Raw genomic sequence first — 20,146 nt, 5'->3', positions numbered from 1 at the left:
GGGGGCAGTATAATTCAGCCATAGGCCTAAGTGGAGACAGAGGAGGCGTCACACACTCCTGCGCAGGAATAGTAGTCGTTCTTTGCAAAGTATTATAATAATATATCTCAACAATGCGTTACTCCACTTCAAACGGCTTGTTAGCATTAGCATGAAATTAAGCTAACGGACTAATTGTTTTTCATTTTAATACACAACATGTCATTCTTTTTTTAATGTTTTGCTTGATGGTCATCTTCAACTGGAAGTGGCAATAAAGAGCTTGAAGGATCTTTATTGAAGAATTATTGACTATTTTTAGCTGCCAAGATCATAGCTCGGAAAACACTCAAGGCACCACCCAAAAAGTACAGTATATAGAATCAGAAAGCCTAGTGTCTATCTTTTGCATTGAAGGTGTAAATGTTGTGTTTCGGGGGTGCTCAAGGCTACAAATCTCCATCTTTTGAATGGGGATCCTGTGGCGGCCCCCCCTTGAAGTGGAAAGTGCTCTCAAATGACTTCCTTGTTCCTGTGCAATCTTTTTTGACTATATGGTGCTGCAACGCAGGTGACTTGGCCCCAGGCGAGGCTTCCCAAAAGTCACATCCTGCCTGCCGCATGATATCCTTGTGGGCAAGCCCTGATGTCTCAGACTCGAGCCTAAGAGGTTTATCAGCTCTAGCCTAGGAGATTAGACACCGCTTACTGCAGGAATGACTCGACTTTAAACTGTGCATTTGAAGACAAGCTCTGGCTGCTTATTAGCCCTGACGGTTTATCATTATGTTTCCAACAAATTAAAACTATTACTTATATTTGACCGAACTTTTTATATTAAATTAACTCCAAAAGTTGGGTCAGCTCATTTTTGACCCCAATGAATTCGCAATTTTTGGGTTGTTTTATTGATTTCAACCCGAAAAGTTGTCGGTCCATTCTTGACTTAATTTGGGAGGTTTTGGACCCAACTGTTTTTAGAGTGTTAAGATGAGCTTTTGTCCCAACAAAACATACTTTTGTTCTTGTAAGGATTATGACTCTTTTTCTGTCACTATTTTCATAACGTTACAAGTGTTTTGTAAACATAGACAACTTTTTCACTCCTGTCATTTCCAGGATTCACTTCAAGAATAAACACTAGAAAGAGAGAGAGAGAAAAAAAACTCACCCGTGTGCGTAAATGAATACATAACTTTATTTAAATAAATGCTTTGCCATAACAAAAAAAAGACAAAGGTTACAAGAGTACATATAAATTACAAGTTGAATAAATATTACACAGTGATATTCGCTTGAATAATTTGATTTTTATTCTTATTTGTCTCTTATTGTCATTCCAAATACTGACCATTTCAAATCCCCCCTCCATCCTCGGTCCATTTCACAACACCAAATTGACGAGAACCAATTGTACTGTGTCATTCCGTCCAGACTGTTATGTATTCAAAAAAAGCTGTCATTACTGTACTAACCGAGTATGAAATGTGAGTTAAAAACCGAATCAGGAGGCGCAAGGGAAATCTGAGGAAGTCGCCACTGACGGCCCGTCGAGGATAAACAGAAAATCCAACTTCAACGTATGAAGTCGGGTGACATCAGCGCATAGCCGACGTCAAATCTTGTAATCCAACCCTGGCGGCAGTCGTTCATTTTGCAGATTTTCTCGCCTCCTGTCATGCTGTCTTACTAACTTGTATCTAATGATGTGCAGTCGGAGACCCCTCGCGGGCGAAGTGGCTCGGCCCTGAATATGTCCACTGTACAAGGTGAGCACTCTTCTATGTCGCCGCCTCTCAAAAAAAAATACAAAATAAAATGAAATAATCAGCCCTGCAACCACTGGAGCTTAATTCTCATCTCTGCGAAAGATGCCAAGAGAACACCTGTTGCTGCGTATTATTTCTCTTCTATTGCTTTTGCCGTAGCGGAGGTCCCAGGCATGGGCTTGCACAGCCCCTGTCAACAAATATTAGCCAAAGGAAAGCTTTCAAAAAGGTGAGCACAACATTAGTTTTGTTTTTTTGTTTGTTTTTCAACTGACTTCATGATGACCACCACGTTGGCACAATATCAATAGTGGCTACTTGAAATAAGTGCAAGCTGCTATTGTTATTATAGTGGTAGTGGGGGTTCGGGTGCTGGGAGTGGGGCAGTGCCTGGACATATCACATATTCAAAACTGGAAGCCTTTTTTAATTACTACAAATACATGCAGTCAATAACAAAACACAAATATTGACAAATGTCAGGGTTTGAAATGCGCAAAAACCCGAATATGAGAGAAGACGGGTTACCCTAATGACTAACCCGCAGAGGTGGCAAATCCAGGTCCAGAAAGTCAAAACCTTGCCACAGTTTGGCTTTCGCTAGCTCCCTAGTTAGCTCGCATGGTGCTGGTTTAGCTGCTAGGGAGCTAGCTAGCCAGGCTGTGGCAGGGTTTCTACTTTCTGAAACTGGATTTGTCACCCCTTCTAACACGGTGTTCATAGAAACGTGATTGGGGTACACGGGTACAAGGGAACAATGGTTTGTGTTCTGTGTATGCCGTATTCACAAGGAATCTTGGTCAAGTACAGGAACTACTTGTACGTGTGGCAGCCATCTTATGTTGCCACTCGCTAAGCAAGCCTAAATTGATTTCTCCGCAGCATTTTTACCTTATTTTCTGTCTCTACAGCGCAAACGCCACAGTGTGGATATATATATATATATATATATATATATATATATATATATATATATATATATATATATATATATATATATATATATATACGCACACACACACGTATAAGCAAAGGTGAACAAACATGGCGACGTAGCAGAGGAGCAAACATTTTGAACGAGGAGGAAACCGACTACTTGATTAGTGTGGTGAATTCAAAGCCTTTTTTATGACCCTAGAAAGTTCAAAAGCGGAAATGGTGTCTATTTGCGTGATGACGATGTGGTTTCGATTGGAATAAGCATGTGGCTTATCCCGAGTGTTTGGAAAACTGCAATTTTGACCTTAAGTTGATTATTGACTGCATGTAAACATCGTCACTCGACCATTGTTTTTTTTTTTTTTCTCCCCCGTTTGAAGCAGAAGGGGAAGGATTGCTTTCCAAACATCCTGTGGAGGCCCCTCACTCGGGCAATAATATACATTGGCATTCACAACAACAACAACAACAATGAAACAACAAAAACAAACAATCTGACATGAATCTTAGCTTATCACTTGTGAAATAAAGAGGACGATAATGAAGGTTGAACTGCACTTCCAATCAAAGCTCACACACACGTGTTCCTCTCGTTGAACAAACACCGACCCCTTGACCCCGTATCAAGTGTCAGTCCTTGCGAGGGGCCGTCTGTTACCTGTGTGACGTCCATGTCACATCACTATTTGAATGGATTTGCATAAAGGAAGGCACTGGGGTGGGGGGGGGGAGTTGGGGGGCGTATTCACAGACGGAGAGCGACTTTTTGGAATTGACGACGACTGCCTTTGCGTGCCGCACAAAGATTCCTTCTCGAAAAAGAAACACATTCAGTGACTATATTTCAAAGTATGGAAGCGTGTAACTGCCGATGTGGAGTTTTGTCTTGAAAAAGTATTTTTGAACCTATGTGAATACTTTTGAAAATATTTGCATGTACGTTTAATTTTCGAACATACTGGTATAATGTAGGCCAAATACAAAAGAATAAATAGTATTTCTTACTCGCGTAAGTCAATACACCGCGGCATTATGGGAAAAATGCTAAGCTTTTCGCGTTTAGCCTACTCGAATGTTTAATCATATTTGCAAGCACGTTTGAACCCATTTAAATTAGAGGCTGACATTTTGGGGGGGAATTCCGCAGGATGGGAGTCAACTTAAACTTTATTCACGGGATTGGGACAGAACAGAAGAAACGGGATTGTCGAGTAGGACGGGAAAAAAAGAAAAACTGGGGCCGATGTGTTGTTGTTGTTTTTTTTTTATGTAGTTGATCTTCAAAATGGGAGCGGTACCAGAGTGGGAGTCATTCTAAACAGGAGCAGGACAGACACAGGAGTCGTTTGCACCAGGATCGGGACGGGACAACATATTTTACATTTTTTGGACCGTGGTCCAAGACTGGGATGTGACGGGAATTTTTCTGTGGATGTGGGATGGGACGGGAGTGAAAATCAACTCCCGTGCCACCCTCTAATTCAAATACTTTCAAACATACTTAAATACGTCGGAACGTTGTTACCCGTCTAAAATGTTTACTCCACATCGGCAGTTCCACTTCCATAACAAAAGCGTGGTTTCACCGAAGCGAAAAACTCGAAGAAAGGAACATGGCTCGGAAAAAAATGTGGGCTATGAGTGCTTCGATGAAGGCAAATCTAAAAAGCACAAACAAAACAACACGCATGCAACAGTGGAAGCGCCACTCCTGGCTTTGTACGTTTGATTGTGCACTCGACTCAAAAAGTCAAAAGTGAGTCCCGTTAGGTGAAAAGCTTTTTTTTTTTTTCCTCTCTTGCCTTTTATTTCACCGGGTAAGTCAGGGCCCCCGCTTGGCAGCGTCTGTTCAAAATAGGCACAGTTGGCATTTCAGGCTAGCTACATGGTCAAAGCGCCACTCGCACAAGTCCAACTGTAACGATCGGCGTCCCCTTAATGTTGCCAAACGCTCCACGTCAAACATGAATTCGGAACGGAGCGCCGTCTCCGAGCAGTACTTGTGACAAAAAAAAAAACAACAACAAACAAACCAGAGAAATAAAATGACATTCTTTTTTTTTTCCTGTAATAGAATAGGCTCACTCCATTATACAGCAAAGCAGGCTAATATGTAGCACACTCACACTGTAAACGTCCACACGTTCAAGCACACTTGATTTTGATTGACTTGATGTGAACTTACACGTCCAAGAATTTTGCTTATTTTTTGTTTAAGTGCTCTGACACAAGCACAGAACTGCTGCAGCGCGTCCCTGTCACGCGTTTCAATTACGCTGATTGACAGTTCTGATGGATCCGTTCTGCCAATCAGAATTTGCCCTCATTTTTTTCATCTTTATATATATATATATATATATATATATATATATATATATATATATATATATATATATATAGGGGGTGTAACAAAAACGGTTAGATGCCGGAAAATCGTTTTTTTTGATTTAAAAGATGTGAGTGCATGGAATCGATACGAATCCAAGCGTTCCGATTTAAGATATAACATGATACGATATCGAATCGAAGGAAATGGCACATTGACAGTTGTGACAAGTTCATTCATATGTATGCAAAATGACAACAAAACTGTAATTGCATCATGCCCTTTCGAACTGAGCTGGATCATATTGAATCGAATTGCAACGAGTCGACTTTTAAATCGAACCATCTTTGAATAGTTCCACACCCCTCGTATCAAACTATATATATATATATATATATATATATATATAGTATTGTATTATATCAACACTGTAGCTGCAAATAACAACGCCACACCCCATGACATGTTTGGGGTTGTCGATTTCCACATGCAATTTGTGAATACATCTGCTGCACTGTCCCAACCCCCCGAGACCCAGCAAGCCACCCCCTCCCAGTTATAAAACTATATCCATTATGTTCATACATTTCTTTCACTTGTACGAGGGGTCCCGTAAGCTGCAGCCAAGGGATATTTTGGGACTTTACCACCCCCTCATAAGTGTTTGGTCAACTACAGACAAGAGAAAAAAAATACAGGTGTTTTTTTTTTTTTTTTCATTTTGAACATTGCGTCTTACAAAACAAATTTCAACCCTCCTGTTATGTTTCGGGTCAAATTGACCCATATTCAGTCATTTTTCCCCCCCGGCCTCGTTTAATATGTGTAATCAATTCATTTGACATATTTGCAATTTAATGAGAACACGCCCCCGGGTCAAACTGGCCCAGGAACATTGTTGCTGTTCATAAGAGTCAAACATAACAGGAGGGTCAGTTCAAAACTCTCGAGGTGAGACGGGAGCATACACATACATTCATTCAGCGAGGAAAGGTGGGTCTTGCAGAAGACAGAATTTGGGATGGGGGGAGGGCGGGCGGAGGGCGTTTTGATTGTGGTCCATGTATTATTTTTGTCTTTTACTCATTGTTGTTATTGGTGCTCTCCAGGTCTTTACACTGAATGTCTCCACCGCTGTAATCTGTGCCGGGGAGTTGAACGCCGTACTTGTCCACACACCAACAGATGCCTCGCTTGCGGCCGCGGGACGGCTTGCACTGTGGGCCCACAAACAGGATTTTCAAATTGCCGTCAAAACAAGTTACGGCTATTCGTTCTCATTCAACGCGATGGCAATTCCCATTGGCTGGTTGCTTTGTGAACGGAAATAGGATCATGCGTGAATAACAAAAAATGGATTCCCAACCTTAATTGAGCCAAGGCACATATTCAACATGCATTCAGGATTCAACTTGACTTATTTGGCCTGCCGAGTTGAACACAGATCTTATTTGATGTTTGCCTGGCAACACATTAATTCTACCTTCTGCCAAAAGTTGGTTGAGTATTTAAGTCTTTTGTACTACCCAAATATAAAATGTGATAATGAAACAAACAGGAAGCCAACTATGGCAAACTTCACGAAAGACAGTCGGACCAAACAAAAACACACACAAAAGAACTAGAGGGGGTTGACAACCTAAACAAACAAACGAAAGGGAGGCAAACACCGAAGGCCAGACCAGCTCCCGACCTGAGCGCCAGCCTTTTAAGCTGTGGCCACTAATGACCACAGCTGGTCCCGCACCTGAACCCAATGAGGCAATCAGCGCTCCTCACCTGCCCTGATTGGTGAACCGAGTCGGGGAAATGGTCCACCAATCAGGGAGGAGCGCTCATACCGTCCACACCCAAAACACACACACAAAAAAAACGGCCACGAAAATTGTGGGCCGTACCAGCTTAGATACCATAAAACATACTAGATAATCAGAGGTGGCAAATCCAGGTCCAGAAAGTTAAAACCCTGCCACAGTTTGTCTTTAGCCCCTAGTGCTAGCTCGTGAGCTCCCTAGCTAGCTCCCCTGATGTTCGGTTACCTGCTAGGTAGCTAGCTAGCTAGCACTAGGGGCTAAAGCCAAACTGTGGCAGGGTTTTTACTTTCTGGACCTGGATTTGCCTCCTCTGTAGATAATGTAGGTTAGTGTGTGACCGGCAGGGATCGAACCCACATGGTGATCAAGTCTCCGGTGTATGAGGGCAAAGTACTTCCCATGAACTACAACTCTGGGCCACTGTCACTGTTCGGGCCACTATTTGAAGGATTCTATTTGTTCCGCCCTATTCTGCCTTCAATTGGCTCATCAGTCCTCATAGCTAAAGTTAGCTCATCTTATCAGGGTGTGCCAGACGAGGGGGCCATGACCTCACCATCCTTGAGTAAAAAATGGGTAATCTGGCTCAGATATATTTTGAACAGTGCACATCAGTGGGGGTTTAGAAGTGGGCATACAAAATGCTGACTGAAAAAAAAGTGTACCAGCTTTGACCCTGGACTGCACCCCTGTTAGTTTATGGAGTGCAGGATGAACACGATGCAAGTGATATGAGCCATGCGGTGAGTCACTTACATGGTTTACGCTTAATTTCCATGCAGTTATTTGCTATTGATTTGGATTATTTCTAAAATAATCTGACAGATGGCAATATCCTGTGGCTCTTCAGTCAAAATTCTTGAAAATGGCTTCCAGTCATCAGTTAAGTTGAAATGGATTGTTTCCTGTGGCAAATGGATGTGGTTGGGAATCGCTGTCGCTAGATGTTAGCTACGCATTAAAGTAACATCGAAAGTAAGAATATAAAGGAGAAAAAAACGTACCTGTTTGCGTTTGAAGAATCCTTTTCTGTCGCAGTTGGGAAGGTACAAAGAGAGCGCCATTACTCGAGATGTGTCTTTCATTCCCTGAATGATGCCGTCCAGTTTTCTCCGGCATGGCCCCTTTTCAATGGAGACGGCAAAAGTGAACAAACTCAAACGATTTCTTTGTTTTCAACCAGATTTGTCTGCCACTCACAAATTCCGGTTCGTGTTTGTCCATGGGCAGCGGCGAATAGTCCATGGGGGCGCCCATGGAGCGCTGCTTGCCCAGCTTCCTCTTCAGTTCCTTGCGCATGGCGTGGACTTTTTTACTGTTGACAATGTCTTTGGTCAGGAGCGGAACTTTGGCCGGCTGCAGCTCGTCTGTTATGTCTGTGGCCAAGGTGTCCTCGTGTTCCCGAGACTCGCGGTCTGAAAGTGGACAAGCAGACAAAAACAGATATGCTTAACCAATATGACCGTTTTCCATCCAAGTCAAGCATCTCAGGCATTGCTGCAAAAAAATAATAATGTAAAAACCCGCGCGTAATTGATCGTGAATTACTTTTCAAATCATTTTATCGACATGAAAATATATATACGATACGATATACTTTTATTTTCCCCGTGGGGAACTTTTTCCTGAATAAATAATAAATAATAATATATATATATATATATATATATATATATATAATCTAATAAATAATAATAAATATATATTTATTAAATGAAATGTCATCATTTTCAGCGTGTGTTCTGAAGATGCTAAATCCATTTTTGGACGTGTAGGATGTTCCTTTTATTATTTTTTATTGTCATCAAAGCTACTTTGGCAACCGGCAATTTGTTTACTAAACACATTGGGCCACAAACGCAACGGCAGGTGTTCTTTCTCCTAAGTTTGTGGAGACACACGAGCTCACTCAACAGCTGATCAACTACAGCTGACACACGCCTTCCAAAATAAACATTTCTCCCAGAAATCTGCTGTCAAACGCAGCCGTTCTCTTAGTTTAAGATCAACATCTGTCCAAACAGCTCATCGGGTGTCTGACGTGTTCCCTGAAGCCACCACTGAAAGTATGCTGTGCAAAGAAACTGCATGAGAAGCTGTAGTCGTTTCAAAATGGAGTTTTGCTGACCCTTCTGTTATTCTACGGCTCAAAATGGCCCATTACAAAGTAAACAATTAACAAAGAGTAAGTACATGAAATCAAAACTACATATTGATTGAAATAGTACTGGACTTAATGAGCTAGTGTTGTCTTCAAAACAACACTAACCGAGACTAGGGAGTATCAAGACTGAGACAAGACGAAGACTTTTGGAGGTTGACATCGGGACAAGACCAAGACAATTCTTTTTCCTTCCTGACGACTTACGGGTAACGGGTCCAATTGAAGCAGGCACGCGACTGCCAGTCCTGATCAACAAACTCGTATTCATGGACCAATATGTTCATCGCCATGCATGCCTTTTACGGTGGTGTCGAACTCACATGCACCCTACTGTGACGTGTGAAATATTTTTACTAGCGTGTCGTTAAATAGGAGCGCAAAATATTGGACTCGGCTCTCGTGTGCAAATGACACTCGCAATAGTAAGCGTTCATTTCTGATAGCTGATTGGAGGAGCTTGCTGCAGATTCCAGAAAAGGTCTCCATAGGATAGTCCTTTATCCTTAACCCCCCACACCCGCTCCCCCCCCCCACCCCACTCACCCGCCAATCTATAAGCCTCAGCTTGTATAAGCCAGCAGCCCGAGCAGAAGTGCTTTGAGGCCACAAAAAGAAGCCCTCAGCCCCCCTTGGCTTAGTTGCACCACAAGTTGGTTATTGTGGGGACTTTGCCAGACCTCGACGAGCCGGAGCGACGAAGCCAGTGGATGACCCCGGTTATATTTATCTGACAAGGAAACCCGCTGCGGTGCAAAGGGCCAGATGCACTGAACCGGAGACCAACGCCGGCTGCGGGCGGATGGCCAACTGCTGTCCAAATGCAATTTGGCCAAATTTGGAAGTGAGACAATAAGTTGCTAAAGTACGATTGACCAAAGTGACCACCAGTTGCTACGTACGGTGGTTGCCGTGGAGAACGGCAACAGGGACACAAGCCATGAGGAAATGATGTTCAAAGAGCCTGACACAGCTTGAGTGTCTGGAGTCTCTGGCAAGGGGAGGGAAGGGGAGGGAAGGGGAGGGGAAGGGGGCAAGGTGATTACCGGAATTGGGTCTTTGGCTTCTGCACAGCCATCTCTTTGAAATTAATCTTGCAACTCATGACTTGGCAGGCCTCGGGTTTGTGTTTGGATGTGTCCCTGTGTCTCCCTCCCAGACGACACAGCTATTACTTGCTAAATATAAATATGTCCAACAAACATTCCCATGTGCACCACCCCCTGACTGCTGGTGAAAAGTGGATTTCTCCTACAAAGCGTATGGTTATGTGACCAAATATTTACCTGTCAGATATGATCAAAAGTACTAGCATGTAGCTAGCACACAATTGAGCAGTCTTGCTTGAGTGTGAATGAACCAATGTGGCAGAATTGTTTGCCACCGATCTTTTCTGTGGCTGCAGTTCCCGGATGAGCAGCTTCGGCGTGCTTCGGCGCGCTTCGGCGCGCTTCGGCGTGCTTCGGCGTGCTTCGGGTAGCCCGCTTTGTAAAAAGGAAGCTTACAGGGTCCGTGTCCAACTCAGCCCAGGACTGGACAGGCGCCAAGTGAGCCAAGTCATGTGCTTCTCTGACCGATGACTTGTGCTCAAAGCCGTGCTGACGTCGGCCCCTCCCGGCCCGCTTCAAGATTTCATTAGGACACCAGGAGCTAAAGAAGGCTGCACCTGATACGGCGCTCTTTAAAAATTAACATCCCGCACATAATTCTGCTTCGTAAATAAGCCACGTTTCTGCCTGCCAATTGTGCAAGCGTGCATTGGATTTTTCCTCTTAGCAGGACAACCAGTACTGTAAAAAAAACAATTAAAAAGAATCCTTTTGGATGTCCACAAACAATAGATTGTCACACCTTTTATTGGAATTCCCAGAATGACAAGGTGTTATGTCCGGCCTTTGATGGAGCTCGTCTCAGCTCGGCATCTGAAATTACATCTTGTTGGAGATGCAAGGGAGCAGTGAATAAGCTGCCGTTTAATCTCAAGCGCGGATAGGATACGATAATTATAGGGAGAAAGCGGCCCGAGGGCCCGCGTCATAGAAGGCGTGACCTTAGTAAAACCGTCCTCCAGACTCAGACGGCCTCTTGAATATTTCAAGATAACGTTTGATGCAGCTGCAGAATGAGCTGGAGGTGTGAACTCATCCGTTTTCCGTGGAACTCCGCCTTCACCAGTACAACATTTTTGACCTGTGAATATTTTCATTCATATTCGAGTATAACAAAATGGCCAAACGTTAGCAACAAAAACACATTTCTGCTAAGTTGTTTTTCAAATAGTGTAACGAAACGCAGCAGCTGCGTTTTGTGTTTCTCGCCGATGACAGTAGAAAATGGCCTGACCTTGACCGGTCTTGATCATAAATCCCGAGCTTGCCCTCGTCGAGACCCAGCAAAAATGCGATCTGGGGAACTACGTCACTATTGGACAGTCCCGATGAGATCGATTGAGCGCCCTGAGATCCTGATGACCAAACCAACTTGGGCCAATCGGGATTTCCTCAGCCGGACTCCATTGAAACTATTTCAATTTGTGATCAAATCAAAGCGGGAGATAACGTTTGAAAGCTCCCCCAACGTTTGCGCCTCAAGTCAGCAGGATCCAATAAACATTTGAACTCTCTCCTCACGTTGGTTTCTCAATTCCTGGTTCTTCATGACTCGACGTATTTTCAATGATGCCAAAGTATTAGAAACATTACAAATTCAAATGAACACTTGACAACTCACAATTGACTCCATTTCATTACAAATATGTGACATTGCGTTTATTGATCTGACTTTAGCCTAACCAAGTGATAGACCAAAACAAACTACTTTTGACTTTCAAATGGTCTTTCTTTAACCTGAAATGGCTCATGTTGACTGGCAACATGAGCCATTGTGCTAATTAAATGGCTCGAGTGCAAGTAAATAGGAGAACTATTACAAGGTAATAACCATGATTGCTTTTGAGCAAGGTAACAAGATCGCCTGCGTTGATTACAATTCCTGTTGTTCAGTCCTTTGAATGATCTCAAGTCAGCTTCTCATTTGGCAGGAAGTAACTCTTTCGTATGGTATTGTGCAGGCAAATGTTGACTGCAATCAAAAAGTTTCCTGCTTTGTTTTCTGAATGCATCGGGAACAATCAAATGCTTAAAAATGGCCGAACACAAAATAAACAGAGGATGCGAGTTTGTTCCGCGAAGGGAAAACGGCGTCGGGGAACAAACGCTCTTGACCTTTTCACAGCTGCAAATAAATGTCCCGTGTCCATGTTGCACTTAGTCATGTCAAAGGGACATTATCAGAAAAATGTGAATTGCCCTTCTGCTGCATGTTCCAAATTTTGGTCTGAGGTCTCGTCCCACATCTAAGTTTGGCTTCCTAATGAGCTGCATTGACGGACAAAACCTCGTCTTGGCTTAGCCGTCACCGCAAGACACAATTACCGGGTGCAAGCAGGCAATGTGATATCACCAGAAACACCACACCACATGTTAAGGACATTTTACTCGCCATATTGATGCAGTTTTACATGGATAAGAGATGTTGAATGTTTTTGTTTTTTTAATTCAATCTTTTCCGATTCATGTAAAATGATGTTATTGCTTCCAAAATAGAACAGACATAAAAGCTTTTTAAGATATTGACCTCCAATTGGGGATTAATTCCACAAATTCCCTCACGTGTTCGTCAGTAGGAGCGCAGAAATTTGCTCAAATTGGCTGCCAACCAACATTCTGGACTTCTTCAATTTTGGTCATCCACAATTGGTTGGCGACCTTTTTGCACCCGTGTCATGTCAATAAATGAGACTGCATTTCTAATTTTCCTGAGGGTGACACTGGAGGTCGACACAGAGACAAAACCAAGACTGTATATATATAAAATAAAAATCACTATACAAATTAGGGATGGACCGATTTTTGCCAATATTTTTGGCATTTTGACAAATATCGGCATCTGCATTTTTACGAATACGAAGGCAGATAAAGTTGGTATCTCATCTCACTGAGCAGTGAATGCTTGCCAACGGAGCGAAATTGATGATGATTTGTTAAATATTTACTTGTCGCAAAGACATTTTGAACCTATTCAAACAATTTTTTTACTGTTTTGAAACCTTTTACAAAAACCTCACGAAAACCCCCAAATAGCCACATTCGCATGCATTTTTCGCTCAGTGAGATACAGATAACTTTTCAATTAGAAATGAATTAAATTTCCACTTAATAAAAAAATTATGCTGTCACTGGGAACTCCCTACACCTATTATTTAAAAATATATATATGTTGAATTTCTTTGTATTAAACTATGATGGCAATTCTTATGTTTAAAGTTGAAAGAATAAGTAATTTTGACGCTAATATTTTCTCTTTTACTGCAAATGAATATCGGCTTGAAATATCGGTGATCAGTCTCACTGATCACAGTAGTACTGGCCTGTTTTGGACCGGTCTTGATCAGAAATCCAGAGTCCTCCCTGTCCGGGACCGACACCAGACCAAATAAAAATGCCATCGATTCCACATACGATGTTGGAAATAAGTTGTGACGTGTGCAAAAAAGGACGGAACGGCAACTGCAAAACTTTAAATTGAGCAAATATTGCGACGTTTGTCAGCAGAGAAGTCGTGCGTGTCGAGGAGGCGATTTGTTAACCAGTGACAGGTCGGGCCGGGTCGAGTGTCACCGCGATGACAATGTAACTCAATATAGAATATCACTGTCAAACGCGTATGTATAACTTTGGCATGACATTTTCCATGACTTGTACTTGTTTCTTTTTTCTTTCTCACGGCAGGTCACGCACTCCAACTTGAACCCGGAGACCTTTTTCAGTAACTCTAGTACCTGCAAGGGATCCGCAGCCGCGCGCTAAGCTTGCGCCGCACGCTCTTGAGTGCTCAAGGTGAGACGGACAGAAAGACACTTTGAGTCTTTCCACTCGGGCGAGTCTGTCATGAAGCTGTCAGGCAGAAGGTTCGAGGTGTGGGGGGGAAAGGTGGGGCGGCGGGGGGGTTCTACACCACCCCTATCTTTTCTGTCGGTTCCTCTATTGTAACTGTCCGGCAAGAAGTAAAACAGTATATTTAAGGTGGAACAACAATCGTCAATCAATCCAAAACGCCTTTTTTTTTGTAAACGCCTCATTCTTTACGAGTGTACGGGCCAAGCCTCACGGCAAATAGCAAAACAAAAACAAAACAATTGTAATTGACACCCCCTGATTTTTTTTAATAGTAATAATTTATAGTCATTAATTAATTTATTAATTTATTTATTTATAGTAATAATACAATAATCCCCTTTCCATTGCAGGTTCTAGGTTTGCGGTCCGGCTATTTTGTTCTGCCTTCTATTTCTTTCATGTGTAATTCCACTCGAGATCATTAGACGGACGCACACTATTGAGTTTAACGCTGTTATTTTCAAAGAAGAATAAAAACGAAATATATCCAGATCAAATTCTCTTCAACCCTGCATTTTATGCCGACAGAGAGCCACGGCGGTAGGTTCAATTTATAATGTGACCATTTTTGACGTTTTATTGTGAGACGATAAATTAAGTTTGGCAGGTATAAAACATACGTCGGGTGTCGTAATACCAGCTACTCATTTCCTGCTGTATCTAGCAGAGCAAACTACGAATCGGCGCGGGTTTGCTGGATAACAAAAAGATATTGTGAAAGGTAAAAATCCAAAAGGAGTGGTCTCACAGGTGACGTTCCACATGGCAAATTGTTCTCAACCTGAGGCGGGGCAAACCCTGGACCGGTCGCCACAGAGTCAATTGCAAAGAAAAAGGTTTCTTGTTTCGGCGTCTTTCTTTTTATCTGCGAGTCAAGAATGCCGGATTTGGAAGCACTCCCAAATCATCTTTTGTTTCTTGGCTGGAACGAAAGGTCCTTTCAGAAGTCGCCTGCTGACGCTAAGTCATATCTGTTAGCAAGCTTTCCGGGGTTGGGGGGGGGGGGGGGGGGCGGTGCGGGGGCAATGGAGAATTGAGCAACTCTCACGACTCCCGATACAGATGAAGTGTTTGGGCCACAAGTGGAAGAGCGAAGCACGAATGCTGACCCCAAACGCAGAGTTGCCGATTGCTAACAACAAGTCACACAAGAAGGCTGAGTGCAAATGTTGGATTCTTTGCGCCCATTGTTGGCATAAAAATTTGAAACCTGCTGCTCGTGCTGTCATGGCCTCCCGAGTCTTGTGCACACTTGAGCCCCCCCCCCCCCCCCCCCCCCTTGTGTTTACCTTGCTCAGCTGGTATAGCTTATAAGCGTAGCCACAGCTGCAACCCCACTCGGCACTCGACTAAAAGCTCCCCTTGCCGCTTCAGTTTAGCACTCGTGTTATCTTGCGGGTCAAAATTGACCCATTTTCCCGCCAAACAAATTGATAATGATGTTGATTATGATTCAAAATGGCAACTTGGGTTGATTTGTTGAAAATTTCTATTTTTGAAAACTCTCACAATAAACTATTAAAATATTGATTATATTGCCAGGTCTGGTGAGTTTTTGTCCATGTTTGGACCCTCAAAATCATTTTTCTTTTTTTTTTGTGGGGCTGAAGAGTGCGTTGCCTAAGCAACAGCTTTTCAGCAAAAACAATCATAAACATTGTGTTTTTTGATTAAAGTCAGCTGGGAAAGGCTCCAGCATGACCCGAACCTCAACAAGATCAGCTGTTCAGGAAATGGATGGACGGACATGTACTTGCAGTACGTCAATAAATGAAAACCATTGAAATGAAATGAATGAGTGAGTAACGGCAAGTCAAAAAGTGAGTACATTTTGGGGGACACGTCTTTATGTCTTTTTGCCGTTTGGAAACCAGCCCAAGTAAAGTCATTTATATTTTTGGGGACATTTGTACTTTACAACTACTTAGTGGAAATTTGAGGTCGACATTTAGTCAATATTAGGCAATTTAGAGACACAATTAAAAGGGTAGGAATTGCAAGTAATGCACAAAAACATCAATCATGAGCATGATCTTTCCTTTCGAAACCGCTGCGGGAGGTCAGTCGTGTTTGCCGACTGCTTTACAACATGACATCCATCGTCAAACTTCCAAATAATAAATAAAAGCTGGCCGCACGTCCCTAAAGATCAGTCCAGATCCAAACCGAGTCCAGAATCAATAAAGCCTCCAACGGGGCTGCTGGCCAAAAGCGTTTGCGCTTCCCAACTATTTATCTCCTCGCTGACAAGTTGCTAACGCTTTTGGAGTGCCGTCGCCGCTGCGACTCTTGACAAATGCCTTCGCATGATTTAAAGCCGGCGGCTCAACTTGCCTCGCTGTCTTTGTCCGACACTCGGCCTCTCTCGTCTCGCTGCTGTCTACCGATTTAGTGGTAATCGGACTCCGAGGGGAGACGACGCTGCCGTTTCACTGCGCTTCCACGTGACTCCAAGTGTGAGGAAAAGAATTCCCAGCTGGGAATTTTATTTTATTTTTTTTACAGAAGAGGACATTTTGCAAGTCTGACATGTCTGATCAAAATTGTTAAGTCATGAAGGTTTATATTTGTCAACTCGAATCCAGACGTTTACTGCCACCAAATCTTTCCGAGCCAAATCACTTGTTGGTTTAACCAATCAGATTTGGATTTGAATGAAACTTGGTGAAATTGTTGATACTGATGGCATAATACTAAATCTCAAATTTTAGATTAATCAGAGCAGGTGTTTGAGAGCTACGGCTTGCCGAATTGTGACCAAAAGGGGCGTGACCGCCTTTTTTCGGCCACGCCCCCGCTTTTTTTTTTTTTTACAGGAAATGTCGCAATTCAACCTTTTTCTAACAGCCTTTCGCTTTCTTGCAGTCAAACAAGGGAAGCCGAGAGCTTTCAATCAAGCGTTGAGGTTTCGGCCAACAACCTGCACAAAAGCCGGTTTCAAATCAAATTAAGGCGCTAAGTTAATCAGGTGGCACCTCGTAGGCTGCCATCTGTCAAACTAACGGCTAGTTGATTTTTTTTTTTTTTTTTTTTTTACATTCGCCCACCATCTGGGGTCTTCATAGATTATCAAATAGGGATAAATAAGGTATTTAATTGATTGAGCTCCCTGGTTATGTCTGTTTCTCTGGAATAATGCAATAATGTTACGGGGTCAATTTGTCCCCGGGCTTGTAAAATGACGTAAATGTGACAGAAAAATCTGCATGCATCTCATAATTAACTCCGTAATTTTGGTCTGGTTTTTTTTTCACGAAGCTCTCTTTTTAGATTGTGCTGCCATCTGGGGGTTTTAATGTAACAACATAAATATTTATGGGTCAATTTGACCCAGGTCATGTTTAATGATCCAACCCCCCAAAATAAAAAAAATAAAATCCAATTGAGATCTCATAAATGACCATCTGGGGTCTTGATAGAGGATCGAACTGGATATTGGTTGAATTGGAAAAAAGCCATTACATGATCATTATTTCATTTAAATACAAATATAGCCATTTGTGTTGCTTGCGCACTAATTGCGTTGCTTTGATATTAAAATGGGTCATTTTGACCCAGGGCAGGTTTAATTGGGAAAATGCCATCAAACATAGTTTGAATGTCAATCTTAATTGCAAAAAAACCCCGGCAATTTTGACCGCGAAGTGAATTCTATTTCTTGAAGTCGAAGGAACGGGAGGCTTCCAGCAGCTTGACATCGCCCCCCGCGGCGCGCGCGCCATATGCACGGAGGTAAGAAGACATCACGGCAAATGCAGAAGGCTCGCTCGCGCGCGCGCGCGCGTTTCTTACCTGGCGGCGGGTGCGCGGGCTTGTATCCCTTCTCGTTGCTGCACGCCCCGCGGCCGTGCAGGAGGGCGTGCAGGGGCTTCTCCTCGCCGCTGCGGGGCAGGCAGCGCAGGCCCTGCGCGCACGTGCCCGTGTACACGCCGCACGCTTGGCCCTCGCTCAGCGCGCACGTCAGGCAGCAGCCGCACCCGGGCTCCTTGACCAGCTGGCAGCCGCTCGGGATCGGCGGGCACATGGACATGGCCTTGTCGTCGCACTGCTCGCACGGCACGTACGAGCCCCAGCAGCAGCAGCCGCGCAGTCCCCACGCCAGCGTCGCCAGCAGGCACAAAGTCCCGAACATTGTTCGTCGTCTCGCTCAGTTCTCGCGTCAAAAAAGTGTGCGGAGGCGGAGGAGGAGGTGGAGGTGGAGGTGGAGGTGGAGGGAAGGAGGAGGCGCAGGAGGAGGAGGAGGAGGAGGGGGGGAAAAGTGGACCGCTCTAATGAAGCACAATGCCTCAATCAGATAATCCAGTCTTAAAAGATAAAGCCAAGAGTCTTTATCCAAGTAGTGTTGCTATCTCATTCAAAACAAAAGCAAAAAGCACCTTAATTGGAGGCTCGCACCAGTTGGCGCTCTCTCACCCCAAACCCGCAAAATGATGGAAGACCCAGAAAAAAAAAAGAAGAAAGAAAAGTCTTTGCCTTCAGAGGGGGGGGGGGGGGGGACGACGATAGAAAACACACAGCAAAAAAAAATCCCAAGTCCAAACACTCCCCTTCAATTAGCGCGACTTTCTCCAGCTGAGACTCCGGAGCGGACTGAGCAACTTGCGAGCTGCTTTGGCTTTTTAAAAACAGCCCGACTACAAACCCCGAACTATGAATACGCTCAACAGCAGCCGGGCAAGGGAAGGGAGGCGCACTTGTTCCACGCCTTGGAGACACGCCAAAAAAAACTCCCCCTCCCTCCACCCCTCGCTCTCTCTCTCTCTCTCTCTCTCTCTCTCTCTCTCTCTCTCTCTCTGCTGAGCTCATGCTGCGATGCAAGACATGAAGAAAGAAAAAAAAGTCACCAAAGTATTTTATCATAGCAAATTGAGCGTCGTTACATTCTGATGACATGTTGAAAAATAATAATAGCAAGCGGGTCTCACTTTCCAAAACAAACAAGCAAACAAACAAAAACAGTTTGAAGGAAAGTAGTAATTGGTGTCAAGGAAGTGATATTTTCAATGGGGCTCAAAACGGCTACTTCAAACCAAAATTGACAACTTTGACTTCCACTCCCGGAAGGGTCCAAGAAAGAGACTTTTTTTGTGTTCTTTTTGTAGCTGACCAAATGTTGGTGCCAATCCCTGCAAGTGGTCTCCAGGACAAAGTTTTTTAAAATAAAATGCCGAATGTTGCTAGGTGATTCTCCTAAAATGGCTACTTTGAACCAAAATGTCCAACTTCCTGTTCTGTTTCAGGCATGGGTGTGACTTTTTGGTGCATCTTTTTATGATGTCCACCACATTTTTGTGCAAATTGCTGCGACTAGAATACAGTTCAGTGTTTGGTTTTGTTTCAATAAAATGGCCACTTTGAACCAAAAATGTCTGACTTCTTTTTCTGTTTCAGGCACGAGTCCAAGTGACTTTTTTGGGCATATTTTTGACATGTCCACCAAATTTCATGTTAAGTGAAAGTAGTACCTGATACTAATTGTTTCCAACTCGCTAGGGGGCGCTACTGAGTGATTTGTGTGGTTGGTTGACTCTAAAAACAGTTGGATCAAAAATAACTCATCAATATTGGTTACTTGTGTCCAAAAAATGGGGTCATTTTGTATAAAACAAGTCAGAAAGCGGATCAGTCCATTTTCGATCCATAATCGGGTTACTTTTGACCCAACGGTTTTTGGAGTGTTCCGTTCAGCACCAGGACACACAAAAACCGGGCGCAGACCTCAGTTTGTTTGTTTTTTGCTTCCCATTTACATTTGCAGAGAGCGTGTGTGTGTGTGTGCGTTTTTTTTTTTTTGCAGGCGACACGGCTGAGGAGTTGCGAGTGCGAGCGAGACACTTGCCTTGCGCCGCATCCACAATAAGGCCTGATTGTTTCCGCGTGTGCTGCGCTCGTCATCCGCCGGGCCTGCCAAACTCCAAGCTGTTCTTTCCATCTGGGCTGGCGAAAGTAGATCGCTTGTCCTTCCTTCGTATATCACACTCACGCCGTGATAAACGGCCGCCTTCACTTTCCAAAAACTTGCCATTTATTCTCTTCACATTACATGTACGCTTGCCTTGAGGGAGAGGCGGGTCGCTCGTCCCTTGCTATACTCCGGGTGTCCACTAGAAGGCACTGCTAGCAACGCTAAAGGGAGCAGCCTGGCGTGTTGGAGCTCGAGCCTCCAGCTGTATAGCAGGCTTAGCGTGAAGCGAACGCTG

At 43.6% G+C, this 20,146-nt stretch overlaps 1 protein-coding gene across 1 annotated transcript; it reads right to left on the bottom strand.

Annotated features, from left to right (window-relative positions):
* Positions 1 to 5,066: 5,066 nt before the first annotated feature.
* igfbp5b (insulin-like growth factor binding protein 5b) lies at positions 5,067 to 18,586 on the bottom strand. Its single transcript, XM_077580437.1, has 4 exons — positions 17,739 to 18,586; positions 8,028 to 8,242; positions 7,832 to 7,951; positions 5,067 to 6,230 (listed from the first exon to the last, which is right to left on the bottom strand). The coding sequence occupies exons 1-4, from the start codon at positions 18,076 to 18,078 to the stop codon at positions 6,093 to 6,095; spliced, it is 813 nt and encodes a 270-aa protein (XP_077436563.1). The 5' UTR covers positions 18,079 to 18,586; the 3' UTR covers positions 5,067 to 6,092.
* Positions 18,587 to 20,146: the final 1,560 nt, after the last annotated feature.

This window comes from Vanacampus margaritifer, chromosome 11 (assembly GCF_051991255.1).
Source record: "Vanacampus margaritifer isolate UIUO_Vmar chromosome 11, RoL_Vmar_1.0, whole genome shotgun sequence".
Lineage (NCBI taxonomy): Eukaryota > Metazoa > Chordata > Actinopteri > Syngnathiformes > Syngnathidae > Vanacampus > Vanacampus margaritifer.
This window is presented reverse-complemented; position numbering and strand designations above follow the sequence as displayed.